Here is a 25834-nt window from a genome sequence, read left to right as displayed (position 1 = left end):
AATGTATGTTGGTATAGAAACTTTTGATAACACGATACGGGCTGGGCATATTGTGATAAAGTGTGTGATTGGATTTCTATCAAAGAGGATACAAATTGAAATATTCAATAATGTGCCGTTTCTCGTAACACGAATGACAATATTAAACAATCAAAAGCTTTAATTGTGTTAAAATTATCATATTTTAAAAATTGTTGTTACTCTCTAAACATTACGATACTAAACAAGCGTATAAATTGATTGAGAATATTTTTAGACAATTTTGGTTTCCCCGTTTTTCCAAGGACACTGTATACACTCTACGTAGATTATCCCCGTAGATTTCACCCGATTTTCCTCCTGTCACTACTTGCGTAAAAGGCGGATGTGTTGTGTGCATTTTCGAACGAATTACCCAGTGCATTTTTTCGCAAATAACAGGATAATATTATTTATATCGTATTATATGGTCAATAATATTTAACAGTATTGCGTCCTAACAGTTTTAAATGTTACAAACCGAAAGGATGCCTGATCTAGTAGAAGTAATGAGAATGGGCAAGGATCACCGCCTAAAGAACAGACAGTTGCCACTGCAAGTTGATGAAAACTTGACAGTAAGCTTTTTTTTTTAAAATATTTGTCCTAATAAAATTATTGTGTAAGCCTCGTAGATACTTTGTTCGGGTCTACAGATGGCCACACTTGCTAGTTGGAACCATGGCCCACTTGTCTCGAAATTCCAACCTACTTCAGTTGTATTAAGGATACCTACTCCATGTCACATTTCCTTCGTCTTTTAACTTCTTTGTGTACTTAAAAACTAATAAACGTCTATATATGTTAATATAATATTTTTAATTTTTAGTAATTTATTGATCCTTTTTTTTTTAGCTGGTAATGGATTTAAGTAATGAAGACTTAGTACAAGATGTGAAACAAGTTCCACCTCTAAAAGTACAAACCCTGGAGAGTTTTGTTAAAAAATACCGATTGTTAACCAAACGTGAGCTTCAAGATGTTCTTAAAGTGTCCATCAAGGAAATATTAGATATCATGAGTGAAAGTATAGATTGTGTTGGATGTCGCAGAAGGTAAAAATGTCCTTACTATTTTTCACTGTATTTCCTTAATATTAATTTTCTTATATAATCATAAAATATTTTTACAAATTATTTTTAAATTAATTTATGTATAAATTACAACCCGGCCTCTTAAACATTTTCTTTGTTGTGAATCTTCTAACTAAGCCTCGGCTGTTGAGGTTCGAGAGAAAGATTCTGAGAAGAATACATGGACCTATACGAAACCCGGATAATGGGGAGTATGAGCGGAGGAAAAACACAGACATAGAAAGACTGTTCAACAAACCAAACATTCAAAGTTTTCTATTATCCAAAAGATTGGAATGGGCTGGGCATGTTTAATGGGCGAAGCAGAATCTGATCAATAAAGTTTTAGCCAATAATCCATCTGGGAAGAGACCACGGGAAGACCGCGCCAGCGGTGGATGGTCCGTGTAAAGAATGATCTAAAAAGAACCGATCAAACAGTAGTAATGGAGAAGGCCGATGACAGGGATCGTTGGAGAGTCTTAGTAGAACCTGCGAAACGCCTTCAAAGTGTGTAAAGCAAAAAAAAAAGAAATTGTATTCTTTGTAGTTAATAATTTTTATAATCTTTGTCATAACCTTACATTATTACATTTAATAAATATGTTTAAACATTATTGCCTGTCAAAATGAAATGCATTATAGTTGTAATGTATAAAATTATTTGAAATACCTATTTTTTTAAAAATGTATACAATAATAATTTATTTTATTTTATTTTCTAGTGCTGAAAAGTTATTTGTTGTTATGGCTAAACTTGGTCAGAACGCATTATTTCCACTTTGTGTGGTTAACAGCTACTTTATTTCAATAAGATTTGAATATTACGATGATGAAAGGTGCATGTATAATTTACTACAAAATACAAATGGGTAAATTACACATTACCGTCTTATATTACGTTAATACCATTTAGTGTAATATATTTTTATATTTACTGTATTTTAGTAATCGACTATCGTCAATTGCATCTAGTCGAAGGCAATCGAAAAAGAGTAGGAGATGTGTATACCATTCCCTAGAGTCCCAAAGGCTTGTCAGACCAATGGCAAGTGGTTGGCAAGACATTTGGAAACACATGACTAATCCATGTAGGGATGAAATTGTGCTAATAGAGTCTAGCAGTTTACTGAGTACTTTAGATAACTATCTTAGAAAGCACAGGTAATTATTTTATTTTTCAACTAAAAATTGTGTTTTATTCCTATTTTTTACTATTTAATAGATTTTGTGGAGACTGTCGCACTAAAGTAATGAAAGCATATTCATTGCTTATTGAAGAGGAAGATCCGTGTAAAGAAAAAGGTTATGTAGAAGAGCTATATTTGGGTATAAAAAGGTGTGTTGGTGATAAGCATGTTCATTTAGATACTGATATAAATTATATTGGAGCACTAATTAGTCGTGCTGAACCTGAACTTATGGGAAAGTAAGTATCAATTATTTTTAAATCTTAAAGAAAATATGTGATTAATAATTAAGTTACTTTAGCCGTAGGGAACGTCATGCCAAAACTATTGAGATAGCTCAAGAAGAAGTTTTAACGTGTTTGGGTATTTGTGTGTATGAAAGATTACACAGAATACAATTAAGAATTAGAGAAGAACAATATACTTGCCAAGTCTTAGCTGCAGCAGCTATAGATGGTTTAGCCAGAAGATTTGAGGTAATTATATTTTTACATATTTTTATATGCAATTATTTTCTTTTAAAATTAATTTAATATTCAAAAATCTTATTAACAAAACACAGACCTCACATAATTATTTCTTAAAATGTAACAATTGAATTAGTTCCACTGTCTTGGTAATTAAAGAACGATGTAAAATACAAGTAGTGTCTATTCAGTGTGACATACATTGTAAGTTCTTCACTATTGCTTCTACTAATGTATACATGAGCTGACAGTTTGTGTATAAACATAAGTGCTTTACAGCAATCACTATAAATGTGTTCTAAACAAATACAATTTATTCAGTAACAGCTGAATTAAACAGATGTTTTTAATTGTTCATATATTTACCACCTATTTTTAAATAAGTATTTTTGTATGATTTTCAATGTTTGCAATATTTTGTTTTAAAGACTGCTATTGAAGTTAAACAAGGGTTTACTAAATTAGACCAGTTTTATGAAGAGTTTTCCAAGAAAGAGAAAAAAACAGAAAAAAGAAAACGGCTTAGGAAACAAAAACGTTTACAAAAAAAAGAATTGAAACAAGACTCTGAGCTAAAATCTTGTTGTGACGTAAGCAATTTTTAATTTAATATTATAATTATGCAACTTAAAATTTTACATTTTTAATTAATTATTTTAATATGAATGCGTTAAAACTTACTCAATTGAATTATTTTAATATCAATTAAAATAGGCTAACCCTGATGAAGATTGTTCATGTGAAGTAGACGAAGAAGTAGATTATGGAGAAGATGATATTGATTATGTTGACGATGAAGATGAAGATGATGGAGTACAATCTAATGTATTTTATTATCTGTTTATTTTAATATGAAATAAAATATTACTTTTTAGGTGTATAACTATTTTAAACTATGATTTTAGGAAAGAGAAGATTCTGATGAAACTTGTGATCATTTGGATGATAACTGTACTTGTGAAAACATTCAGTTGGTTGAAAGAGTGAGAAAAGTAAGTACCTTAGTTTACTTTTAGCTTGGTCACTTGTAGTTAATGTTCATTATTTTAGCAGCTGAAAATGTCAGGTGATAGAATGAAAAGCGTTTCCACTCCTATTAAAGTGTGCAATTGTATAGAATGTAATTCAAAAGGATCACGGAAATCTAAAAAGAAAAAAGGAAATGGGGAAAAAGAAAAGCGAAGCAAAAAAAAGTCCAAAAACACCCAAAAGAATTCAAGAAAAGTGAAAAAGCTGCCAGCTCAAATATCTCATCAGCCTGAGAAGATAATTGATTATGATTTAAATGAAGACGATGATGAAATGGCTGATCAAAATTCTATTGACGAAAATCATTTGTTGGGTGATGATTGTAAATCCAGTACTATCAGCCATGATCTTTTACCGGGTAGCTGTAGTTCATGTCCTTCACTTTGTGATCACTCACAGGATTATGGTTATGCATCAGCAGAAAATAATAACCATAGTAATAGTACTAGTTCGCCAGATGGTTCAGATGTGGCTTGTTCTGAAGGATTTTGTAATCATTCAGGTAGTTTGACATTCAATTACATTTTGAACTTACATTATTAAAACATTTAATTACTCAAAAAATAGCAATTAAAATCAAATAATGTAGTATACCTATAGGTAATTGGAAACCTGTACCAGCATTTGTTTTTTAATATTTAAATGAAAAATGTGCTCTAGTATTATAAAAATTTGAATAAATATTATTCATTGTTAATATCATACATTAGATACTGCCATTCAGTGTAAATCAGTCTAAATAATGCACATGTATTTTTATTATTATTGATATATTCAACTTAAATGTTAGAATTTTATATTGAATTCCAAAATTAATAAATACTATTAAAAGTGGTAGACATTGGTGCAATTCTAGGGGGTCTTAAAGTATAGAAACATTCAAAAAGCCTACATTTTTTCAAGTAGGAAATTTATTGATCATGATTAATTAAATACATCCGACTCAAAACTTACAGAGTATTGAGTATACCTAGCCGCCCTGCACCAATGGTTGTAGATTACACTTTGTTTAAGGAGAAATAAAATAAAAACCTATTAACATAATATTAATGTTGTTGTTATAATTTTTAGGGGAAACTCAGTTAACCAAATTAAAATGCTATTCGGATGTTGGTACAGTATCTTGCAAACCATTACCACTTCATCATTTATTACTAGAAGAATTGGTAAGTAATTTTTATTTTATTTTATGGATACTAATTGAGTAAATAGTAGAGGTAATGTTAAAAATTGTAGTTTTTAACATGACTCAAAATTTTTTTCTAAATAATATGTATCACAAGTCACAACATAAATTTATTCATAAAACAAATCAAATATATAACTGGGTACACATCGAGACACAATTGACATAGCACAATGCTACTTAGTTAACTTAGGAGCACATATTGAAGAACAAGCATGGCAGCAGTACTGCGCCTATATAGGTCTACGTCATAGTTTGTTGCAGACATACTTTGGGAAATATATTATAAACAAATAATTATACGCCCCCATAGGTAACTGTAGTTTTTCCCACACTAAGCTGTGCTATGTTTCTCAATATGCCCCAGACCTCAAATTAAGGCTGATAGATAAGGACTAACAAGATTGAATATACAGCAGATGTGTTTCTTGTCAAAAGTTGGATGATATAGCCCTTGGTTACTAAGTCTCCCTAGAATCAAAGAGAAACCATCATTTCCTAGATAAAGTAAAATGCATCTTTTAGATTGCATTCGTATTATGACCTGAGCCCTCTAGTGATAAGAATCCAGTCAGAATTTTTATAAAAAAATTGAAGTTATACAATTTCTCTTAAAAATGGTTACACTTATATGTATAATATTGTATACATATATATATATGTACGAGTTTTTATAAAAATCTAACATAAGTTAAATATAATATGCAATTTTTTTTTTTTTTTACAGGAAAAAAATACAATCGTCATGGATGAAACAATCATACCATCAGAAGAAGTGGAAATGTATAAAGTTTGTGCAAGGTTGGTGAATGAAAAACGCCTTAAACTCAGAGAAACATTAAAGAGCGGCTTTGCCAATTTAAAAGACCCTCAAATGTTATAAGTCATTGTTGGAGTCACTTCCCTTATTCCAAAACATTTTTTTAATCCGTTTAGTTTTTTTTTTTCATTATACTTACTTATATAATATAGAATCATTTTTTTTTCTTTTTTGCATACATAAAAGTATTTTGTTTAGTTGATATTTGTGAATAATTTGTTCAGACTCCTTTTGATTAGATCAATTCAAATTTATTTAAGAATATTTTTTATATCATAAATTTAAATTTATTAATGGAATATAATAGTTTATTTGATAACCATTATTTTTATAAAATGCTTATGATCATATTTTTAATCCTTTTCCATTTTATAACAAAGCCATTAGAATTTAAATACCTTCAATTAGTAATTAAAATTTTGTTGTAAAAAAGATCTTTTTGGATTCTCATCAATACTAAAGACTATATATTTTTTATTTATACTAGTGAATAGGTTTTAAATTATTTATAGGTAGTTTTCTTATGAAAGTACGGATTACATGGTCAATAATTCAACTGTTTTTTTTTTTATTATATTTAATTTTATGGATTATTTTCCTCTCATGTTAACTAAATTTTATTAAAATAACTCAAAAACAGAAGATAGTTTTATATTTACATCAATATGTAACATCTTAACATTTTTAATGTTGTTGAATTTTCAGGAATATTAATGCAATAACTATAGGAGTAATAACATTTTTAAAAAAAATACAATTTAATAACAAAATGCTTTATTTTTCTTAAACATACTAGCCATGTATGGCAAATTGGTATTTATTTTCTACTGGAATCTTATAATTATAATAGTACCAAATATGAAACATAGTCATTTACAAAATCATATGTTTTTTAATGCAATTAGGAACATGAAGTTGTTTGACATCATATTCTAACAAACATCCTAGAAGAACATTCGTGTCAACAATTTTGCCATTTAATATATGTAAAAAATTATTTTTTTTATCTTTGCCGGAGTAATACATTCGCAATCGCTTGCTAATATAACTATCCGACAGTGATAAAGTACCAACTGGTTGGTATTCTTGACTATTTATAGAATAAACTTCAATTTGAGCTCTCAAACATTCCCAATTATCTAACTTTGAAACGGGTAAGTATATTATACGATAATTTAAACCTATCTCATCATATAACATTTTATAAATGGATATCATTTTATCAAACTGATCTTTAGATTGGTGTTCGTCTACTGAACCAATTAACAGATTTACAGCATTTGTTTGTACAGTTGAAAATAACCCTATGCTATTATTGGGCAGTTTATACGAACGGCCCGAGGCATATAACTTCAATGGTAGTTTGTTTCCAGCGATGATTTGTTTAGTAAGTAGAGCACAGAATGATTGTAAACTAGCGCCTCCAACTAAATGAAGGTTTTGTTCACTTAGCTTTAATGTTGCATCATGATTTGTATAATCTAACCCACATCCTTCAATTATAAGACTCTTAACCATATCTGAATTACAAAGTGGTATAAAATCGAGACTTTCTAGCGAATCTTTGAAGTAAGTTAAAGTTGCAATTTCAAACAGAGCTGCCTCATTCATCAGATAGACCATGACTGAATTTTTATAATCCAAACAGCCCAATGCATTTCCAATATCAATATGATTCAACTTATTTGCATTGAAGTTAGACTTTCCATCATATTGCTGTAGAATTCTAGTCTCCACTACAGGACAATCCGGATGTAAATTATTAGGTATACTTAAACTAGGAATGACCAATTCTTTTTCTAAAACTGATATTTGTTCTCTTAGTTGCTGTAATTCTGTTGAAATAGAACGTCTACTTTCTATTATCTGTTTAATTTCAGTTTCGTTATATTTTTTAGTTTTTAATTTCTCTGTTAAATTTTGTTTTTCAAGATTTAATCTAACAATATTGTTTCTTATATGCTGAAAACTCGGCCACTTTTCATGAATATTTTCTACATTGATGTTTAAACCTCTTAATCTCACGTTGTGTTTTAAAGCATTTATGTTTTTTAACTGATTCTCTAAATCTACAAAAGGTTCAACTATAACATAAGTTTCAGAAGTTTGATTATATGGTATATACAGTTTAGATGTACTATACAATCTATGTAAATTAACGATATTACGGAGAGTAATAGGAAATACTTTAATCATATTAAATATCTATATTTAATGAACAAATATCTACTTCTTCAGGTTCTTTATATTCTTCTACATTTGTTGGTTGAGTAGATATAATTCTTGCCTTAGGTGTGACATAACTTCCAAAGCCAGCAGCACGTTCAGATTCTTCAATAGTGTAAGGTTCAAGTTTAAGTTCCTTAATTCGCTTTTTATGTAATTTTGTACGAAAATGGTCTTTCAGAACTTGTTCACTCAAAAAATATCGCCTGATTGAATAATATAAGCATAAAATATTATTATAAGTAAATATGAAGTCAGATATGAGAATACATTATATAAAAAAATAAACAATTTTAAAAAACGTACGCGCAATGAATGCAGTAATGTTGTCCCTCGCCAGGTTTATCAAAGTCGAGAGCTTGCTTTAACAATCTATCAGCATTTTCTTTTTTTAAATCATTATCTACCTAGAAAACAATAATTTGTAATACAAACTTTTGATATTTACTCTTTTTTTTTTTTTTAATACATTTGTTCGACAACTATTCCTTAAGACAAACATCAAAATTAAATTTATATTAACAGTGCGTGTCGATAATGGAATATTAAGATTAAATATTATACTCATTCCTAGAACTTTTACCTGACTTTCTTTAAAACCACAATCTAGGTTCACGTCTCTAGTCAAGTACTTAGTAGTATACCACAATATTTATTTAAACATACAAACAACAGCAAAACAATTTGAACTAAATGTCAAATTAAACTTAATATTTAAATTAAAACAATTATATTTAGGTGTTTTTTCCATTCCAACAACAGAATGCTGAATGATTAATACAAAGTAACATAAAATAATGTTTGTAAATAATATTATATTATAAAAAAAATTTTAAATGACATTATAAATATATGCAATTACCTCATCAATGTCTCTAGCTCTGTACTTGGTTTTGTAATTTCTCTTATAAAATGTGTCTCCAACGTGATGTTTTTTTTTCTTTTGTGGTCCAGGCATCTACAAAGTTAAGGATCATTGTTTTAAAATGATAAAAACTATATTGATAATTTACAATATCTTGATATACTTCTCAAATGCCCTCGACTGATATAGCAACAGTTTCTTCAGTCCTAAAATGACTTGTGTCTTCAAATTTTTAATCGAATTGTTTAAAATATATTATTATTTATGTCACACAAATTATTTCGAACACGAAATACCTACAAATATAAATTTTAAATACGTCAAACAATACACGAGACACGAGCAGCGAGCTGATAAGTACGAGAAAACATGCTGGTCTACACTTTACAGTCCTAACCTTACTTTTATGGAAAGCGGTTGTTAGCGTAGACCTATAAAGAAATGGAATGCGCCTCCCACACACCCCGCCTATACTGCCGCGTAATGAACATCGTTAGAAAGAGATAAATAGAGTTGTTAGGTTTCCCATGGAATAAAAATTGAAAAGACATGTGGAATAATAAAATACTATATATATAAATATATACATGTATATATGACAATACATCATAGATCTATAAAGAAATAGGTCTATGGCATCGAGATAAAGAATACTTTATCTCTTAGATAAATCAGAATGGACACTGATAAGAAATAACGTGTCCCATAATAGGCAGGCGGCGAAATCACTCCACCAAGAGTGCCCATGAAAACCAGAGTGCCCAACTATGAAAATTCAAAATAAAAGGAAAATTCCCCCAATTTATTTTGGGTTCGAATAATGAACATTGTCTTATGTTATTGTTAGTTGAAACACTAAAAAACACTAAACAGGAAAACTGCTATTGTTACTCAATACCTACGTTCTACTCGAACTGGTATTTTTCTATTTAGTTGTCAGTATTCTACAGTACTTATGTTTATTTTTGTCCATTCGTCTAAACTGAAGTAACCATTGGTTTGACGTTCATTTGTTTGTTGTTTGTTACCCGACTTTGGCAAGAGCTCCTGAAATATAATATAATTTATAGTCTACATATTACGTCTTAAAGAATTACTAAAGATGAATACAATTATTCGTTCAAATTTGAAGTGTTTGTATTCTTTAAATGCATTCACAATGAGGTATACGATTTGAAAAGTTTTAAATTAAAATTTTCTAAAATATTTATTTTACTGGAAAGTGTATAATTTTACATTTAAATATCAAAATATTTTACAGTTTTAATCGATGTGCAAGCGGACTCGGTGATTTGGGAAGTGGTGCTGGCAAAGGAGGTGGTGGTGGAGGATCAATCAGAGATGCAGGAGGTGTCATGGGTAAACGTGAGGCTGGTCTTGAAGAAGAATTTTTCTACAAAAAGGTTATTTTTTATTTACAAAATTAAAACATTCTGTTAAATACCTAAGAGCGCGTATTGATTTGTTTTCTAGCAAAAAGATCAGTTGAACAAGTTGAAACAAGAAATTGATTTTCGTAAACAAGAGATAGAAAGGCACATAGAAGAAATTAATAAAGCTAAAGCAGAATTAGATAAACAAAATTAATTGTTTTATTTACAATAATTATTCATGTGATTTTTATTTGAAGGAATAATATTTTTGAGTTTGATACACTAAATAATAAAATACATTATACTATTATGTTTAATAATACAGAAATTATGAAGTATAGTTATTAGTAAAAATAAAGTTAACTTAATAACTCTTGGTATAAGGCAATAATAAACATTTGTTTTGACATCAGAGATCTGAGATACGTCTATATGCCATCATGAGATCATGGTTTCTAGATGAATTCCCTGTCCATTATGAGTCGTCAGTCTGTCGCCGGAAAGGAGGGATGGTGGCTTCTTTTCATCAGATAATTTCTCGCCCAGCAAACAGAGCGCTTGTAACTGGGTGTCAAGCCAGCGATAGTTTTTAATGTGTTTATCTTTGATGTTTTTAGTTACTAAAAAAACCTGAATGTCATTTTGTCACACATTTCGTCAGCTGTTTTGAATAAAGTGAAGAACGCATGAAATATTGAAAATGATGTATTATTATACACAATACAACAATAAATTTCGAAAAATATCAACTTGGAAATTAAATTTTTATGTATACTGCAAAAATTGTAAAGCTGACATAATACGTAATATAAATATCTATAGGTAAGCAGGGCTAGTCGAGAATGCGTCAATGGCCTCGGAACCTGATCATTTAAATACATTTTTTTTTTTTTTTGGTGGCCTTTTTAGAGATTCAGAATTTAGGGACCATATTGATAGAATTTATTTTTTACTTAGAAAATATAAATATTAAGTGATGACAAATTTAAACATAATCTATTTATTAATTATTAATTTATATTTATTTTAATAATTTTGAAAATACATAAGCAAATTAATATCTGTAGGCATAGTCCCCCACCCCAGTCAAAATTTTGTTGGAATGCAATATTTTTAGAAATGTACCAATTAAATAAATAAAGCAATTTATTCTAATACTAGACAACTTATGTATTTAATAACATTTCAATATATATTTTTATATTTTATAATTAAAATGTAGTAAATAAGTGATTTACTCAAACCAGCAAAATCTACATATTATACAGTTTGATATAAACGTATACACTTGTGTGTATATATACATTTTTACTCACGTCTATTAAAAATAGCATCAGTGAACAATAATAGCATAATATATGTAGGTTTCTTAACAACTAGAAGTGTGTAGTACAGTTGAGATACAGCCCTCAGCAAATTTGAATGTCACATTTATTATCATAATATTATATTAATTTACATTAAAACAATAATATTCCTATTTATTATATAAAAATTGATTCATTTGTTATGAATTTTAGTTACAAGGAAGAAAACATAAAAAAATATCACATATTTTTCATTTTACAAAACATATTCCATTTAAAAACATGATAAATTATCTAAACAAAAACATATTGGCTACAAATCTAAATATATTTTGATCAAAAAGTCGACTAGAAATTACAGCAGCTTATGAGTATAAAATTGGTTAATAGTTGAAATAACATTTTAGAATTTAATACTTGACACATTAAATATCGACATATTAAAAAACAGTTTTTAAAGAAAAATTATCTTGTTTTGTACTGAACATTATCAATATGCCCCGAACAGCCTTTTTGAATGATTAGTAAGATATATTGTGATCTCAACAAATTTAACAAAATAAAATCTATACAAAACAATAACAATAATGGAAAAAACTGTAAAGACATCACGGGAAAGAGGAATGTGCTAAATTTATAAGACACAATAACAATAATTCACAAAGGTAGTAACAATCTAAATCACAAAAAAAAAAAAAAACAAATTGTCTATATTCCATAGACATGTTACTGCCATTATCAGGATCCATCTGAAGAATGACAGTGAAAACACGACCAAGAACAACATCAAAGATTATCATACCTGTTACGGTTAGTGGTTCTTGCTAACGAGCAAATCGGAAATGACGTCGTCCTTTTTGCAGACCTAAGATAACGATACACATGAGAGTTAAAGACTTATGTAATTATTTGCATGCATTTACAATAGATGCAATGTACATAGAGCAACCTAAGTAGGTAACATAACAATAGGTAAACAATCTTTATACTTCAATCATGAATTAAAGTGCACAGAAGGGTACAGAAGCATAGATTATACAGGGTTATAAAATATGGGGTTGAAGAATTATGAAATCCACTTAATTTAAAAGACATTCAATGCATATCAATTTTAGTGTAATATTGGTCTTCTACAGACATTTAAATTTTTTTGTTTAAAGCATTGGTGTAAGGAAAAACACATTAGGAGGTAAAAAAAATGTATAGATGAGTGTGAGGATGAGTGTTTATGATCCACACAAATATTGAGTTTACCTGGCATCTACTTGCACCATAATATGCGGTCAAGTATGCATCAATTATTGGACCCGTGCACATCGCCAGATCTCTTCTCGTGACACCTGATTAAGACAAGTTCACGATACTTTATAGAGTAATCTCAGAAAAATCTAACTCTCCGAGTTTTTTTTTTTACACTTATTTTATTATACACTTGAATGGTATAACATTATCAGCAACTCCATTTTTAATAACAAAACAATCATTTGAAAACAAATTTGCTAAAATTCAAATTTTGAAACCTTCCTACATAAAATTATTATGCAAGTAATAAATTAAAAAATATTTATTATAGAAATTGATTGCATAGAAAATAATTACTTATTACACAAAATTTTGCAGTTTACAATTTAATACGAGTGTTTTTATTATAACTGAATGATTTTTAAGAGTTAAAACTCTTATATTATTTATAATATTTTTTATTTAGAAGCGGGATAATTGAAATAAGCACAAATCTAATATATCAAAAATGTCAAACATACCTTCTACGTCTCATAGACGTATTATGTCCAAATCGTCCTCTTGGTGTCAATAACATTCGAGCATTTCCTTGTGCTGGTCTAGAACCTCCGTGACATTGTAATGCAGATAAATGTGCGGCATATCCATCACATAATACTGTTGCCATAGCATGGTGCTTGCGCCCCACTTTGCCAATAATAAAAATCTGTTTGGGTTTTAGATCAAGAGCACTGTACACAGAAATATCCTTACTACTTCCATAAGCAGCATGTATAATCATTTTATGATCCTAGAAAAAAAATTATTGATTATTAAGTGATTATCTGATTTTTACAAAAAAAAAAACATATTTTAAAATATACCTGAACAAGACTTTTAAGATATGTAATTTTATGAGCAAGAAAATCTGTAGAAAGCCCATCGGCAAAAGAGACTAGTCCATGTGGGAAATTATGCTGACTTAACCATGATAAAACACGTTGTTGTTGCATATCAGGTCTTCCTGTAATATAAACAATCAGGTACCCCAAATCTTGCCAATGTCTGAAATAATAAAACAATGAGTAAATATTAACATTTTTATTGTAAAATGAAAAAATTAAGATCAGTGAATGATAGTATCTTTACTTTAAAAATAAATTGAATAAACTTATTATATAATACCTCACAATATCAACAGCTCCTGGTCTAACTTTTGGGTCACGACCAGTAACAGAGACACTAGCAGAAAATGAACCATCTATACTGAATACTACAATTTCAGTTTGAGGTGGAACAACAGCTAACAAAAAGTCAACACTGGTATGATCCCCTCTGTAAATAAGTTTTATTACACAATAACTATATTACAATATATTAACATATGTAAAGCACCAATTACCTCACAACCATTTTAACTGGGTAAATACCAAATCCAAGGGATTTATTTTCAGGAATAGTATATACAACACGTCCATTTTTGTCCGAGTCTTCTGTAGTTAAATGGGACCATTCGCCACTACCAGGATCTCTGATGATATGAATATCAACTTTTTCACCTAATAAGAAAACACGACATTAATATTTTCTAAGTATCAGAAATTGTTTAAAGAATAATTTGAGTGTACCAGCTAAAGAGAACATATCAAATGGACCATAAATAAAACGAGCACTTATAGTTTGAGGCAAACCTTCTCGAATAATTACATCGTTAGCTCGATGACTAGCTGTAGAATTCTGTGTATCATTTAAATTGATTAATATTAAAACATAATAGTAAAATATATTTTACTATTTTATATTTAAGGAAATAAAAATTACTTTGATTTTTATGAAAGTTGTTTTACGTTGCCATTTCTCACGTGGTTGACTTGGACTAAAGCTAGCTAATTCCTTTTCTTCATTTCCAGCTGAACTGTTGTAGTCAAAAGTCACAAACTGAAATACCACATGATGTTATAATTTATTGGCAAACTAATTTACAACATTTCCAAACTACTACTTGTCTTAGAATAAATGCAATGACGTCTGAAGATTCCCAATAACTAGCATGGAATATATGAGGTAATGCATTTGTTGGAAAATTGGATAATCCATCAGGACAATATAAGGCATAATCCAGTCTTTTAGATCCCCACCATTTTTTAGTCACTATATAATAATTAATAATTCAAATATTACTACTTCAGTAGTAGTTTACAATATCAAAAAAAGCAATTATTAAATACTTACATTTATTGATTGCTTGAATTGGTAATGTATCACCAATTCCAGATACCGTACTTAAAATACTAGCTTCAGATGTGCGTCTAGTATGGTTTGTTTCCGAAAACAGTTGAGGGTTTGTTTGCACTGCTTCTACTATACATTTATACTTATATATAAAGACAAATTACACATACACAGTTTCACGCCACATCAGGCATGTCTCTTAATTTCTTCAAACTTGGAGGATCGATGATGGATCAAAACAACAGAGAAATGTAAAATTTGAGCAAATTTGGTACACTTTTGTATATTTTACAGCATACACAACACAAATAGCCAAATTTATTTATTTCGACATTTTTAAAAATAAAACAAGAACAAATTTACATAACATACTATCTACAAGGCTGTTTTCTAAAAAAAAAATGTTTTTAATTTTATTTCTAAAGTTTATAACATATTTTTTTTTGTTATAAACAAGTAAATACTTTAAAAAAGTCCCATTTTTAATAAAATTAACTAAGCACGGAGTTTTATACAAAATTTGAGTATTTAGTTCTACGCGCAACACTATACAAACAAATTCATAACTTCTACAACTGTGGAGTAAACTTAAAAGTTAAATGCTCAAAATTTAGGCTGTAAGAACAACTTTCAAAAAATAAATTTGTGAGAACATTTTTCTTAGAAAGGAGTCTTGTAGCAAGTACAATATGTGAATTTTTAGTTTTTAAAATATTTAAAAAAAGGAAATATAGTGATTTGTCTTTTTTTTTTTTTTTTAATGTGCCTTTATTTTAACAATATTACAACACAACATTTACTAATAAAAATATTTTCAAGACTATAAAAACAATAAAACATGCAAAAAGAAACAATTAAATAAGAAATCCAGCTTTGGAAAGGAAGGAAATTAGGAGGACGATAAAGGAGGGACAACGGGAGTTTAAAAGAAGAGAGGGGTCAAAGGAGGTATAGTCGAACAAGATTTGTGTTGTTCATGCTATAAAATCTACAAAATAACACCAAATGTTCAAATGTTCAATTTTTAGATTTCTCTATTATTTTGGCTCTTTTATTGATCCTCTAAGTAAAGAATAAAATATGAGATAAATTGCAATGTATATAAAAAAACAATATAAATATAATATTTTAATTGCTTTTATAAAAACTAGTAATAGTATTAAAATTACTTCAATAACGATTATAATTACACACTAAACATTTTCTTTATTTGAAAGATTATTACTTAATTTTTAATATACTTCATTATTTATTTTAAACTTATTTGTGAGTTATTTATAAAAAAAATGAATAAATATAATTAATGATAGCTTACGCAAGTAATAAGGTTGTCCGGTTCCTAATGGATATTTTTGATAACGTGGAATGTTTACAGGTGGTAAAATCGAGAATTTAGCAGAGATCAATGGTTCTAATCTTGAAGCTATTGGATCAGATGGATGAAATAAGTTATATATCTGTTGTAAAGAAGGACGTCGAATTGATGCTAAATAAATAATTGCAAATATTAATAAGATAATAACTAAAATTTTCAATTTTGAATTTATAACACTGTATATATATATATATATATATATCTTACCAGATTTATCATTCTTATGTGCTGACATTTTTCTAAATGCTAACACAAGTGATAAAGGTGATGCAAACATAAACATTTCATTAACTTCAAACTCCAAGCAAACATTGTCACTGAATAGTAAATTCAATAGTACAACATTAAATTAAAATTTATTCGCATTTCCAAGATGAATCTTTAAAGAATAATAACGTACTTGTAAGACGATTTCCGTCTCAAGGGTGGAGTAACTAAAACCTTGAAAGCTGAATCCATACTGGCAACTGATGTACAATCATCTTATGTTTGAAAAAAAAAAAATTTACACCATTATCATTCAATCAAACTTTATTAGCTATTATATATAAATACCAATGTCATTTTTTTTCATAATGTGTTCTGGAGTGCTGTGTCTACTGTTATTGTGGGAAGTTCTACATAATGCATCATATCCTATTACTGAACCCATCGAATCGCCTATGCAATGTATAAAAATATTAAAATACAAACTATTAATTATTGATTACATGATAGATAAAAACTGTCGCATCATTAAATAGCACAAATAAACATATACTAACCTATAATATAAACCCGACCGTTAAATCCAAAGCCTTCACTAGATTTAATAAAATCTCGATAAACTTGATTAGCCATACGAATAACACTGGATACAATCTCTAAATAGTCATGAGAACATCCAGCCAATATAGGAATAGCGCCAATTGGAACAGAGTCATGTGTAATGTTTGTAGATTCCATACCTGATGGAGACACATCAAAGCTATAAGGACTCAGCCTAAAAATGAATACATACAGTATAACAGTTATATAAACAATATTTCAATTTTTATTACTTTGATAACACGCTCAGGCCTTCAGCACAAATAGATGGACATGGAATAAGTCTCATAGCAACGCGACCAATCATATTCGGATAATGCTGCCTCATAACAGATTCAAAAGCTCCTCTAAACGTAGTAAAATCTGATTTTTTTGCCATTAGATCAGAATTCGCATCTTATTTTTAAAACAAACATGGAAGTTAGCATTTAACTTAGCTTACATTTTAATTAAAAAATAAAAACATACCTAACACACTACCAGAATGTATTATCAATAAAAGGGCACTTATTTGACAATTTGTTTCTTTGTTGATTACAGGCGAACCTGGGCATGTATCGACACTATGACCTCTTTGAATAAAAGGTGATGGTTTTTTTGTAGTGGGCGAAAATATGCTATCTTCTATCATGCAATCAAAACCAAAAAATATCAATAAAAAAAGGTTATACATCAATAATTGATCGTCATAATAATGATAATCAATCAGTATAAATATAGTAGACTTTACAAACCATCTTTTTCAGGTAAACTAGATGAATCAAACTCTTGTTCATTTAATATAGTTAATGAACTCCACTTGGCTAGTGAAACAATTTCAGATGATGGAAGAATTTCTGTAAGAAAAAAAACAATGTCTAAGTTACTTTAAGATTATATAAGCTTCAACGAGTTTAAATAATAAAATAATAAAATAGATTAAGTTTAACAAGGGACTTACTAAATTACTAAAATTAAAATATTTTTAGAATAATAAAATCTATATTAACCTTGACAATCAAAAAACTCGTCATCATTACTTAAATCAGAATCAGAGTCTCGAACCAAACTTTCCATTCTCCAATTAGGTGCAGTTTCATAACTTTGAGTTGATCCTGGAGAGGGTAATTGAGACTTGGAACTACTCCAACTTTTTTTTACTGGAATACGCCTAAATAAAAACATATTTTGTGCAATAACTTCATTATTGTAATACATAAGTCCGTTACAAAATTGCTTATTAAAATTTGTAGAAACACGAGTTAACGATCAGTCATACGTCTGCTATAACGCCATTCCCCCTCCCCCTATATGGCGTTATGGCTATTATATAAGGAAGATTTAATGCTGGTGTGTCCTCAGTCAGCTGTTAGCACTGAAGATGACAACATAATTGTCACGTATCCATTAATCCACAAGTGACTCTAACTTAAATTGAATATTTTGTGCAATTTAATTTTTTTATGTCGCAGCAGTGCATTGTGAATTGACATTAATAATAACTACAGACATTTTAGAGATCATATTATTAACTTTTGGAGAGAATTTAAATGTTTATTTACATGCTTGACGTTGATGGTTGAACATTGCTTGATATTGTTTCAGAACTACTAGATGCACACGGTGCTTGAGAATACAAAGTAGCATCTTGCATACGTTTTGATGTAACAGGTGTAGTAATTTCGAGATCACTTTTTTCTATACTACCCATTGTTGCAGCCAAACTAATTTTTGTGTCTTCTACAATTTCAGTTCCATCACCCATTTCAGAATCACTGCTATTACTTCCCATTTTCCTTTTAAGCGCCTCTTGAGTTTGTCGTTCAATCTGACGAATATCGTCCATAGTTAAATTAACCCATTCGTCTTGCCAAGCCCACGCTTGACGATGTGCTCGAACCATAGTTTTTCTTAATGCTTAACACAAAAAAAAAAAACAACAATTTTAATTGTATTAGTAGAAAAAACACTTAATGCTATTAGCTAATCTCAGTATTCAAATAAATAACTAACCAACTTCATGAATGAATTTTTCGATTTTAGTTTGCATACCCCAATAACGAAACTCAACTTTACACAACTTATATGCACACATAATTGATTTACCAGAAGCTGTAGGCATAGTTTTGTTCTAAAAACGTAAGAAACTTATTAATAAAATACACTTTTATTATTATTTTAAATTTGGAGTATATTACTTGGCATTCATTCCAATAATCAGAAATCCAATTGTCTGATAAAGGTCCACGGCCTGTTTTTTCACTGACATAACATGATGGGTCTTCTTCTTTGATATAGTCGGCACCATATAATTGGTCTTTTACGATATCTATTAAATCTAAATTTTTTATTTATTTTTAAAGTAAATTATTTTTATTCAATTTATATAAAATATAATGCTAGATTTAAAAAAAAAAGTCACCAAGGTGGGATTGGAGTATAGTGGGAAGAGAGCAGAATGAGGTTGGTACAGTCACAGGACTGTAGGAATTATTATATCTGATAGTGATGAAATCACTATCTTTCCAATGTATATTGCTAGTACTATTGCTATTTAAAAAATATCTCACACAAGTTATTAGTAATTAGACTCTTTCTAAAAATGTTTAAGAAATAGAAAAAATATATACCTAGGGTGATTTCTCAGTTTTGAATAGAAAGGGGTTAATTTTTAAATTATTGTTCCAAAGGAGTACTTTCATAGTATAATTTCTGATCTATTGGCTTACTACACTATGTTCAACTTAAGAAACACAGTTGATGAAACACTATTGTGGTGGGGTCTATTAGAGTGGCCTCTGACTGTGTTTCTTATCTTAAAGTTTGAATAGATTTAGCAGATATCCATGGTCTCGACACAAAAATTAAAACAGTAATTCTATTACTTTAATAGAAGTCCTAATGTATGCTGAACGTAAAAGGATATCGGATAAAATTAAACTTATTGTGTTATAACTTATAACTATAAAAAATTATTTTAAAAACATCTAAATGACTAATACTAATGAGATTTTTGAATATATACATACCAACAGAAACATTCCGTACTTCACTTGGAGACATTTTGAACACATTATCATAAGATCCATTATCTGGATAATAGTAGGTTTCAATTTCTAAAGAAAATTTCTCTACAAATGGACACGTATATCGGGTTTTAGTATATGGATATGCATTCCAAGCTTCTTCTTCAACAGATAAAGCAGACTTTGGTAATAGACCTTTAAACCAACCTACGAAAAAATATTTATTCATTAATCCTTAATACCAGATTAAAATATATTTAAACAAAACTGTAAATGATGAATAATTACACTTACTTGGTAAATGGCTTCCAACATGATAAATTTTACGTGTATACTGTCCATGACCTGCATTACCATCTCCTCCAGGTCCTCCTTCATATGGTTCATTAACTAAGATTTCAACACCACTGCCAGCTCCTTTGCTTTCTTCTCTGCTTTTTTTCTAAAAAAAAAAAAAAATGTAAGTATATTTTTGTAATAAGTAAATGTATGATGTTAGTTGATTTATACAGCTTAGTTGAACTTTACTCACTGCTATCATATACAGTTGGGCAATTCGATACTCCTCAACACTTAGTGGAAGAGGTATACGATACTCCTTTATCAACATAATGACTTTTTTTCACCAAAAATTAAAAAAACAAATTCTATAACTTAATATTTCAATGATCCATTGTGCAGTCGTGAAAGATGAAAACCGCTAGTTGAGTTATCTAATAACAAAAAAAAAAAAAAAACAATACTTATTTGGAACTCGGCCATTTTTCATTTGACTTATACCAAAACATTTAGAACAATCTGATAGTATTGACAACATATCAATTTATGTTACAACTCACTATTTTATTTTTAAAAGTTTATTTAAAAAAAATAATAATAGAAGATATGAAAAGTGTGAAATGCATGACTCAAGGACAAGTGTGTTTAGCTGATTTGCGCTGATACCAAATAAGGTTTCATTCTATTATTTGTACTTGGTTGGGCTTCCTAAATCGACACACTGCTTTAAATTCAGGACATAGATTATAAAGATATAGTTGACATTAGGGAATCATGACCTTGTTACGATCATAAAATATAAACATTACAGAGTATATTTGGGTAGCAAAAAAATATATACATTTTACACCGGCTTTAGCAAATAAATAGAACTTAATAGATTTAAATAATTAAATTTAACTTGCGAACAAAAAAATAGTGATCTGTTATAATTTGTTCATTGGCTACATGTAATATTACAATAGAAAAGAGTGATTTCTCAAATAACCCATTCAAATGTGAAGGACATCATGAATTGTATTTCCATAAAATAAAACACTGTTCAATTTTTTTATTCAAGTTTATCTGAATGCGAAATCATGTTAATTATCAATTAATTAATTTAGTTCCGCTTCTAAGCAGCATTATTAACGAATCAAATTACCAACAACAATTATGTGTCAAATAAAATTAATTTTTTTAATTGGACTATTAAAATAAAACTTAATTATACTATGAAATTGTTGTCATTTGGTTTAAAAAGGTCAATACCAAATCTTAATTTCGACTATTGCTTAAATTATCTCAAAAAAATAATCTAATATATCTACAGTCCTGGGGAATAACTAGTTAAGTCGATTTTTGTGAAATTGAGATAAGTCTCGTGCCCGAGACATCTTGTCGAAATACATATTGTTTGGCAGCAGGTAAGTATAAAAGTCAATAGTTCTATTGAAACATCCAAGAACAAAATGTCGAACCCATTCATTCAGTGGTGGACAGGACAAGAGGGTACTGTCAAGATTTTAGGCCACTTTAGGTAGCTCATGATTGGGGCAAGTAACGCCCCACCAGGCAAGTTCCTCCCCAGAATGCAATGAATGCACGGAAAGGAAAAAAAAAAAGAAAAAGGTGGCTCATGATATTGTAAAAAATTGATAATAACATAATAATAATTATGTTATTTGAAATTTGAACCACAGCTTTTTTTATAAGACATTGGCCTGCCATAAGACATATTAATGATCTTATGTTTTTCCAAAAGGGAAAGATTCAATTAGTTTTTTTCATACAAAATTCTTTATTTAATTGTTTTATTTTTTACCTGAACTCAAATCTAGTCACAGAATAATTTTCATTTATATATTAAATAACAATTGACAAGCTAGAGAGTAGAGACAGCCTAAAACCAGATTCGGAACATGAAAATAAAATCATAAAATTTGTACATTTTTGTTCTAAAACAAAAAGATCAATTATTATTGTTAATATATAAGAAAAAAAAATGAATTACATTGTAATACAAAATGTTCAATTGTATTTTATTTAACTGATAATTCAGAGTAGGTTACCCACTGACAGAAATAATTAAATTAAAGAAAACATCATTATATATTAACAAAGAGTAACATGGTGGTGTCACTTTGGCCTTTTTTTTATTCTAGCTATGAGGAAAATTAGACGGTTCAAGAAATAAATTGAGAACATTTTTACAGAGGTGACTGTTAAGTAGCTAATTGGATATGACATCCTACTATCAAATTACACAGCACGTCGATTACTGGTTTCCTTCTGTAAACAAATTGATTTTAAATGTTCAAAGTTTTGTTAAATCCCTAATGAATGTTAAAGTAATCGGGCTTATAAGACTGCTTTATATAAAATTATGTTTGATTATAGGCCACTATATTATAGTTTACTATAACATACGTTTTTTGAGTTAATCTAAACTCAAATACGTCCTTGACGAATATTATACAGTAATTTTAAAACAATAATATTATACTACTGTGACATTGTAAAATAATATAAATTTATAAGCGAAAAATAAATCAATAAAGAAACCCCGGATATTTACCATTTTCAGATCATGTTATCCATCCGACAATCAACGAGTGCCCTGGTTGGTATTGCGCGTACAAGATATTTTTTAACATATATCGTCGGAGTCGTTAAATTTAATTAATTTATACATTCGTTTTTTTTGTTAATATTCATTACAATTTCAAGTCGAACCCGTTCAAAACACGTCCTATCAAAGAGTAGTGCACAGCAGAAGTTGACGACACTTCGACCGCGCACCTCGGCAGTCGGCTGGCCAGTTTTTCCCGTTAACAGCACCTCGGCTCCTTATCAGATGGGAGAGCCACTAACGCTCCCTAGCGGATTCGTGTGAAAACAACTGAAAAGGGCACTCGTTCGGCGCACTAACACTGTTACCTATACCTACTTAGCCAGTGGGGCTGGCGGCGAATAAAAATCAACTGGTAGTCGAATTTCCAATTGCCATAGGTACATTGTTAAGTAACACATACGCAAAGTTAAACCTACTAAATTATGTAGGTACCTATAAAAAAATAACGTGATTACACCAAGGCTTAATGTAAAAGTATCTAATGGTGTCCTTCTTAATAAATAATAATTATTTCGCATAATGCAATCACACGGACATAATATACAACGTACGTAAAATTTGTGACCCCACTTTTTCAAACTAGTGTCAATATTTTGAAACCAATTTGAAACACGGTTTTAGAATTTGAAACTTAACCAATTACTCAGAAAAAGAAATTTTATTCGCGAATTTGCGAGTTACTCAAACTATGAGCTTTCAAAGTTTACTTTAGTCCATAACATTATAATATATGTATATGTATTTACAAGACATCTTGGCCAGTACATAGTTACAAAATATATTATTATCGTTGTAGATCATATATTAAATATTGTTAAATTCCCTTTTTCAAAAAAAAATTAAATTTTTAAACTTGTCCGCTATTCCATACATCCGTTATAATCCGGTGTAGGTTAATCAATATTTCTTTCCCTGCAATTTTTAGTAGTTCAGAATTTATATTATCATCCCCTAGAGATCAATACTTTTTAGTGACTATGATTATTTCAATTTCCTCGATACTAGGTGCCGGAAGTTTAGATTCTACTGTATGATACACTAATCCTTCGTACTTTTCATTATTGTCACTTCCGATGCAGTTATTTTTGTTATTTGAAAGTTTTTTAAAAATATTATTGAAATTTGTTTACAATCTCGCTAGGTTCCGATATTATATAACCACTATTATCTGTGATGTCATTAGTACACGCTTTGAATCCTTCCTCAACTGACATACATTTCTTGAAAAAAAATGCTCGGTTCTTTCTTATATGCTTCGATATTTTCTAGACCAGCGGTTCCTAAAAATAAAAATCGCGCCTCCCATGAATAAATTAATTACACATACTCGTACTAGTACGTTACCTTTTGAAATTATCGTTGATCTAAAAATATCGATATTTACCTCGTGCCTCCCAGTTTGGGAACCGCTGTTCTAGAACTTTTCCCACAGCGCGTTTCTGTTGTCTAATCACTTTGTTTGCTAATGTTTTAAGTTTTGAATTATTCATCTATGTTTTCTGGCGTCGGATTTTGCATCATATTTTTCCTAACTAAACTTCACTTTATTCAAAAATACAATATAAAGTACAATACAGTACAAAAACTACTTATATCGGCTAAATATACTATTTCAAACGTATTAAATATTAAAATATCCAAATTTTCTTCTTTTGGTTCCGCCTTCGGAGGAAAATTATTAGGTACACTTTTTTCTAAATCTAACTCATTTGCACCTTTGAATCAATATCAGGTATCAAATATGTTGTTGTATAATATAATAATATATTCTGTGGTAAATTGAGGTATGGACAAAGATGACGTGTTACTTTACTTTATAATCTTATTGAATAATTGGGCGAATATAAATTATATAATATAATACAATATATGTACGTTGCCCCTATTCTCATTTCTCCCTACTAAATTATTAACATTTAACCTAATAATTGATGTCGATGTAATATTATAGTATCAAATATAAGTACTTAAGTAAAATAAATATACTATGCCGTGCATATGTATGTGATAGTTATGGTAAAAATTGAGGCTGTTTATTTCATAAGGTTGTATTATGTACAATTTACAAAATTACCTACACTTTTTACGCCCTTTTGGGATAAACGACCTCAGTTTTATATAGGTATATACTATACATAATGTGTCATTGTATTTCTTAGGAAGGTTTGCGTAAAAAACACTAGATTGTGTTTATCCGTAAAAGATTTATCTCCAACAAAAACCTAACAGTGCAAAAGGGCCATGTTCCAGACCCCATTCCAAAAAAGTCAGCCTATCAACATTGTGGCCAAGTCTGCTATTTCTTTAGTTCATATCCTCACTTTAATTTGATTTTTTTGGCGAGTTAATCAAAAAACCATCTCATGATGGCAGCATTGGGCCTGTTAAGCTACACGACGGTGATGATTTTCTTTTTATGCATATTCGTGTGTTTCGAATCGGTTTGGGGATCATAATAATAATAATAAGTCTGAGAGATACATACATGTCGGCACGCATCAAACGATATGTAGGCCATTTGGGGATGTTTTCGGGTCGAAACCCGGGTCGATGCGATTGTGGGCTGGCGGCACCGGCGGAGACGTTCGCCCGTCGCTCGGCACGCCGGTTATCGCTTGCCACGTCACGTCTATGACGTCAGAGTCCTTTGCGCTGACGTCACTCATGACCTCGATAGCGTACCCGTCCCGTCCGTTTCGCCGCGGCCAGGTATAACCGTTTAGCCCGGCCGAGAGCATTTTTGATTT

At 29.5% G+C, this 25834-nt stretch overlaps 5 protein-coding genes across 9 annotated transcripts; 2 read left to right on the top strand and 3 right to left on the bottom strand.

Moving 5' to 3' along the window:
* Window positions 1–205: 205 nt before the first annotated feature.
* On the top strand, window positions 206–6103 carry LOC126838840 (gametogenetin-binding protein 2-like). 3 transcript variants are annotated; one of them, XM_050573586.1, is made up of 12 exons: window positions 206–596; window positions 874–1073; window positions 1817–1963; window positions 2040–2255; window positions 2317–2520; window positions 2583–2757; window positions 3177–3338; window positions 3463–3573; window positions 3654–3740; window positions 3802–4279; window positions 4849–4943; window positions 5691–6103. In XM_050573586.1, exons 1-12 carry the CDS (start codon window positions 489–491, stop codon window positions 5844–5846), a joined length of 2139 nt encoding a protein of 712 aa, XP_050429543.1. In that variant the 5' UTR covers window positions 206–488; the 3' UTR covers window positions 5847–6103. The 3 variants fall into 3 exon arrangements, with proteins under 3 accessions (XP_050429543.1, XP_050429542.1, XP_050429544.1); XM_050573585.1 differs by having other exon boundaries at window positions 3799–4279; XM_050573587.1 differs by lacking the exons at window positions 206–596; window positions 874–1073 and adding an exon at window positions 1124–1601 and having other exon boundaries at window positions 3799–4279.
* Window positions 6104–6540: 437 nt separating this feature from the next.
* LOC126839251 (uncharacterized) lies at window positions 6541–7979 on the bottom strand. The gene has a single exon (XM_050574437.1). The coding sequence runs from the start codon at window positions 7977–7979 to the stop codon at window positions 6657–6659; it is 1323 nt and encodes a 440-aa protein (XP_050430394.1). The 3' UTR covers window positions 6541–6656.
* LOC126839252 (zinc finger protein 593) lies at window positions 7958–9285 on the bottom strand. 2 transcript variants are annotated; one of them, XM_050574439.1, is made up of 4 exons: window positions 9023–9285; window positions 8872–8967; window positions 8316–8416; window positions 7958–8215 (listed from the first exon to the last, which is right to left on the bottom strand). In XM_050574439.1, the coding sequence occupies exons 2-4, from the start codon at window positions 8965–8967 to the stop codon at window positions 7981–7983; spliced, it is 432 nt and encodes a 143-aa protein (XP_050430396.1). In that variant the 5' UTR covers window positions 9023–9285; the 3' UTR covers window positions 7958–7980. The 2 variants fall into 2 exon arrangements, with proteins under 2 accessions (XP_050430396.1, XP_050430395.1); XM_050574438.1 differs by having other exon boundaries at window positions 9038–9283.
* A 418-nt stretch (window positions 9286–9703) lies between these two features.
* Window positions 9704–10575, top strand: LOC126839254 (ATPase inhibitor, mitochondrial). Its single transcript, XM_050574440.1, has 3 exons — window positions 9704–10038; window positions 10136–10277; window positions 10348–10575. Exons 1-3 carry the CDS (start codon window positions 9977–9979, stop codon window positions 10459–10461), a joined length of 318 nt encoding a protein of 105 aa, XP_050430397.1. The 5' UTR covers window positions 9704–9976; the 3' UTR covers window positions 10462–10575.
* Window positions 10576–11464: 889 nt separating this feature from the next.
* LOC126839250 (protein retinal degeneration B) lies at window positions 11465–23282 on the bottom strand. 2 transcript variants are annotated; one of them, XM_050574436.1, is made up of 26 exons: window positions 23031–23282; window positions 20727–20907; window positions 20489–20636; window positions 20198–20401; window positions 19367–19506; window positions 19182–19299; window positions 18731–19085; window positions 18179–18339; window positions 17924–18025; window positions 17658–17813; window positions 17423–17585; window positions 17147–17364; window positions 16938–17042; window positions 16783–16864; window positions 16590–16699; window positions 16323–16493; window positions 15008–15136; window positions 14778–14926; window positions 14597–14713; window positions 14404–14512; window positions 14178–14334; window positions 13961–14110; window positions 13660–13840; window positions 13318–13586; window positions 12809–12894; window positions 11465–12419 (listed from the first exon to the last, which is right to left on the bottom strand). In XM_050574436.1, the coding sequence occupies exons 2-25, from the start codon at window positions 20802–20804 to the stop codon at window positions 12849–12851; spliced, it is 3618 nt and encodes a 1205-aa protein (XP_050430393.1). In that variant the 5' UTR covers window positions 20805–20907; window positions 23031–23282; the 3' UTR covers window positions 11465–12419; window positions 12809–12848. The 2 variants fall into 2 exon arrangements, with proteins under 2 accessions (XP_050430393.1, XP_050430392.1); XM_050574435.1 differs by lacking the exon at window positions 12809–12894 and having other exon boundaries at window positions 11466–12419.
* Between the last annotated feature and the right edge of the window lie 2552 nt (window positions 23283–25834).

Source organism: Adelges cooleyi, unplaced genomic scaffold (genome assembly GCF_023614345.1).
Source record: "Adelges cooleyi isolate 19-005CV unplaced genomic scaffold, UGA_ACOO_1.1 ACOO_flye_CR_arks_rails_tigmint_CR_PRNA_30, whole genome shotgun sequence".
Lineage (NCBI taxonomy): Eukaryota > Metazoa > Arthropoda > Insecta > Hemiptera > Adelgidae > Adelges > Adelges cooleyi.
The sequence above is the reverse complement of the archived record's forward strand: the minus strand, read 5'-3'. Positions and strand labels throughout refer to the sequence as shown.

Coding starts and splice junctions, on each gene's coding strand:
- LOC126838840 (XM_050573585.1), top strand. CDS start 489: ATGTTACAAACCGAAAGGATGCCTGATCTAGTAGAAGTAATGAGAATG. Junction 597..873: donor AAGTTGATGAAAACTTGACA/GTAAGCTTTTTT, acceptor TTTTTTTTTTAG/CTGGTAATGGATTTAAGTAA. Junction 2,758..3,176: donor GTTTAGCCAGAAGATTTGAG/GTAATTATATTT, acceptor TTTGTTTTAAAG/ACTGCTATTGAAGTTAAACA.
- LOC126839251 (XM_050574437.1), bottom strand. CDS start 7,979: ATGATTAAAGTATTTCCTATTACTCTCCGTAATATCGTTAATTTACAT.
- LOC126839252 (XM_050574439.1), bottom strand. CDS start 8,967: ATGCCTGGACCACAAAAGAAAAAAAAACATCACGTTGGAGACACATTT. Junction 8,417..8,871: donor GAGCTAGAGACATTGATGAG/GTAATTGCATAT, acceptor ATTGTTTTCTAG/GTAGATAATGATTTAAAAAA. Junction 8,216..8,315: donor CATTACTGCATTCATTGCGC/GTACGTTTTTTA, acceptor TTATTCAATCAG/GCGATATTTTTTGAGTGAAC.
- LOC126839254 (XM_050574440.1), top strand. CDS start 9,977: ATGAATACAATTATTCGTTCAAATTTGAAGTGTTTGTATTCTTTAAAT. Junction 10,039..10,135: donor TTAAATGCATTCACAATGAG/GTATACGATTTG, acceptor AATATTTTACAG/TTTTAATCGATGTGCAAGCG. Junction 10,278..10,347: donor AAGAATTTTTCTACAAAAAG/GTTATTTTTTAT, acceptor TTTGTTTTCTAG/CAAAAAGATCAGTTGAACAA.
- LOC126839250 (XM_050574435.1), bottom strand. CDS start 20,804: ATGTTGATAAAGGAGTATCGTATACCTCTTCCACTAAGTGTTGAGGAG. Junction 19,086..19,181: donor AAAATTCATTCATGAAGTTG/GTTAGTTATTTA, acceptor TTTTGTGTTAAG/CATTAAGAAAAACTATGGTT. Junction 14,513..14,596: donor CAACTTTCATAAAAATCAAA/GTAATTTTTATT, acceptor AATGATACACAG/AATTCTACAGCTAGTCATCG.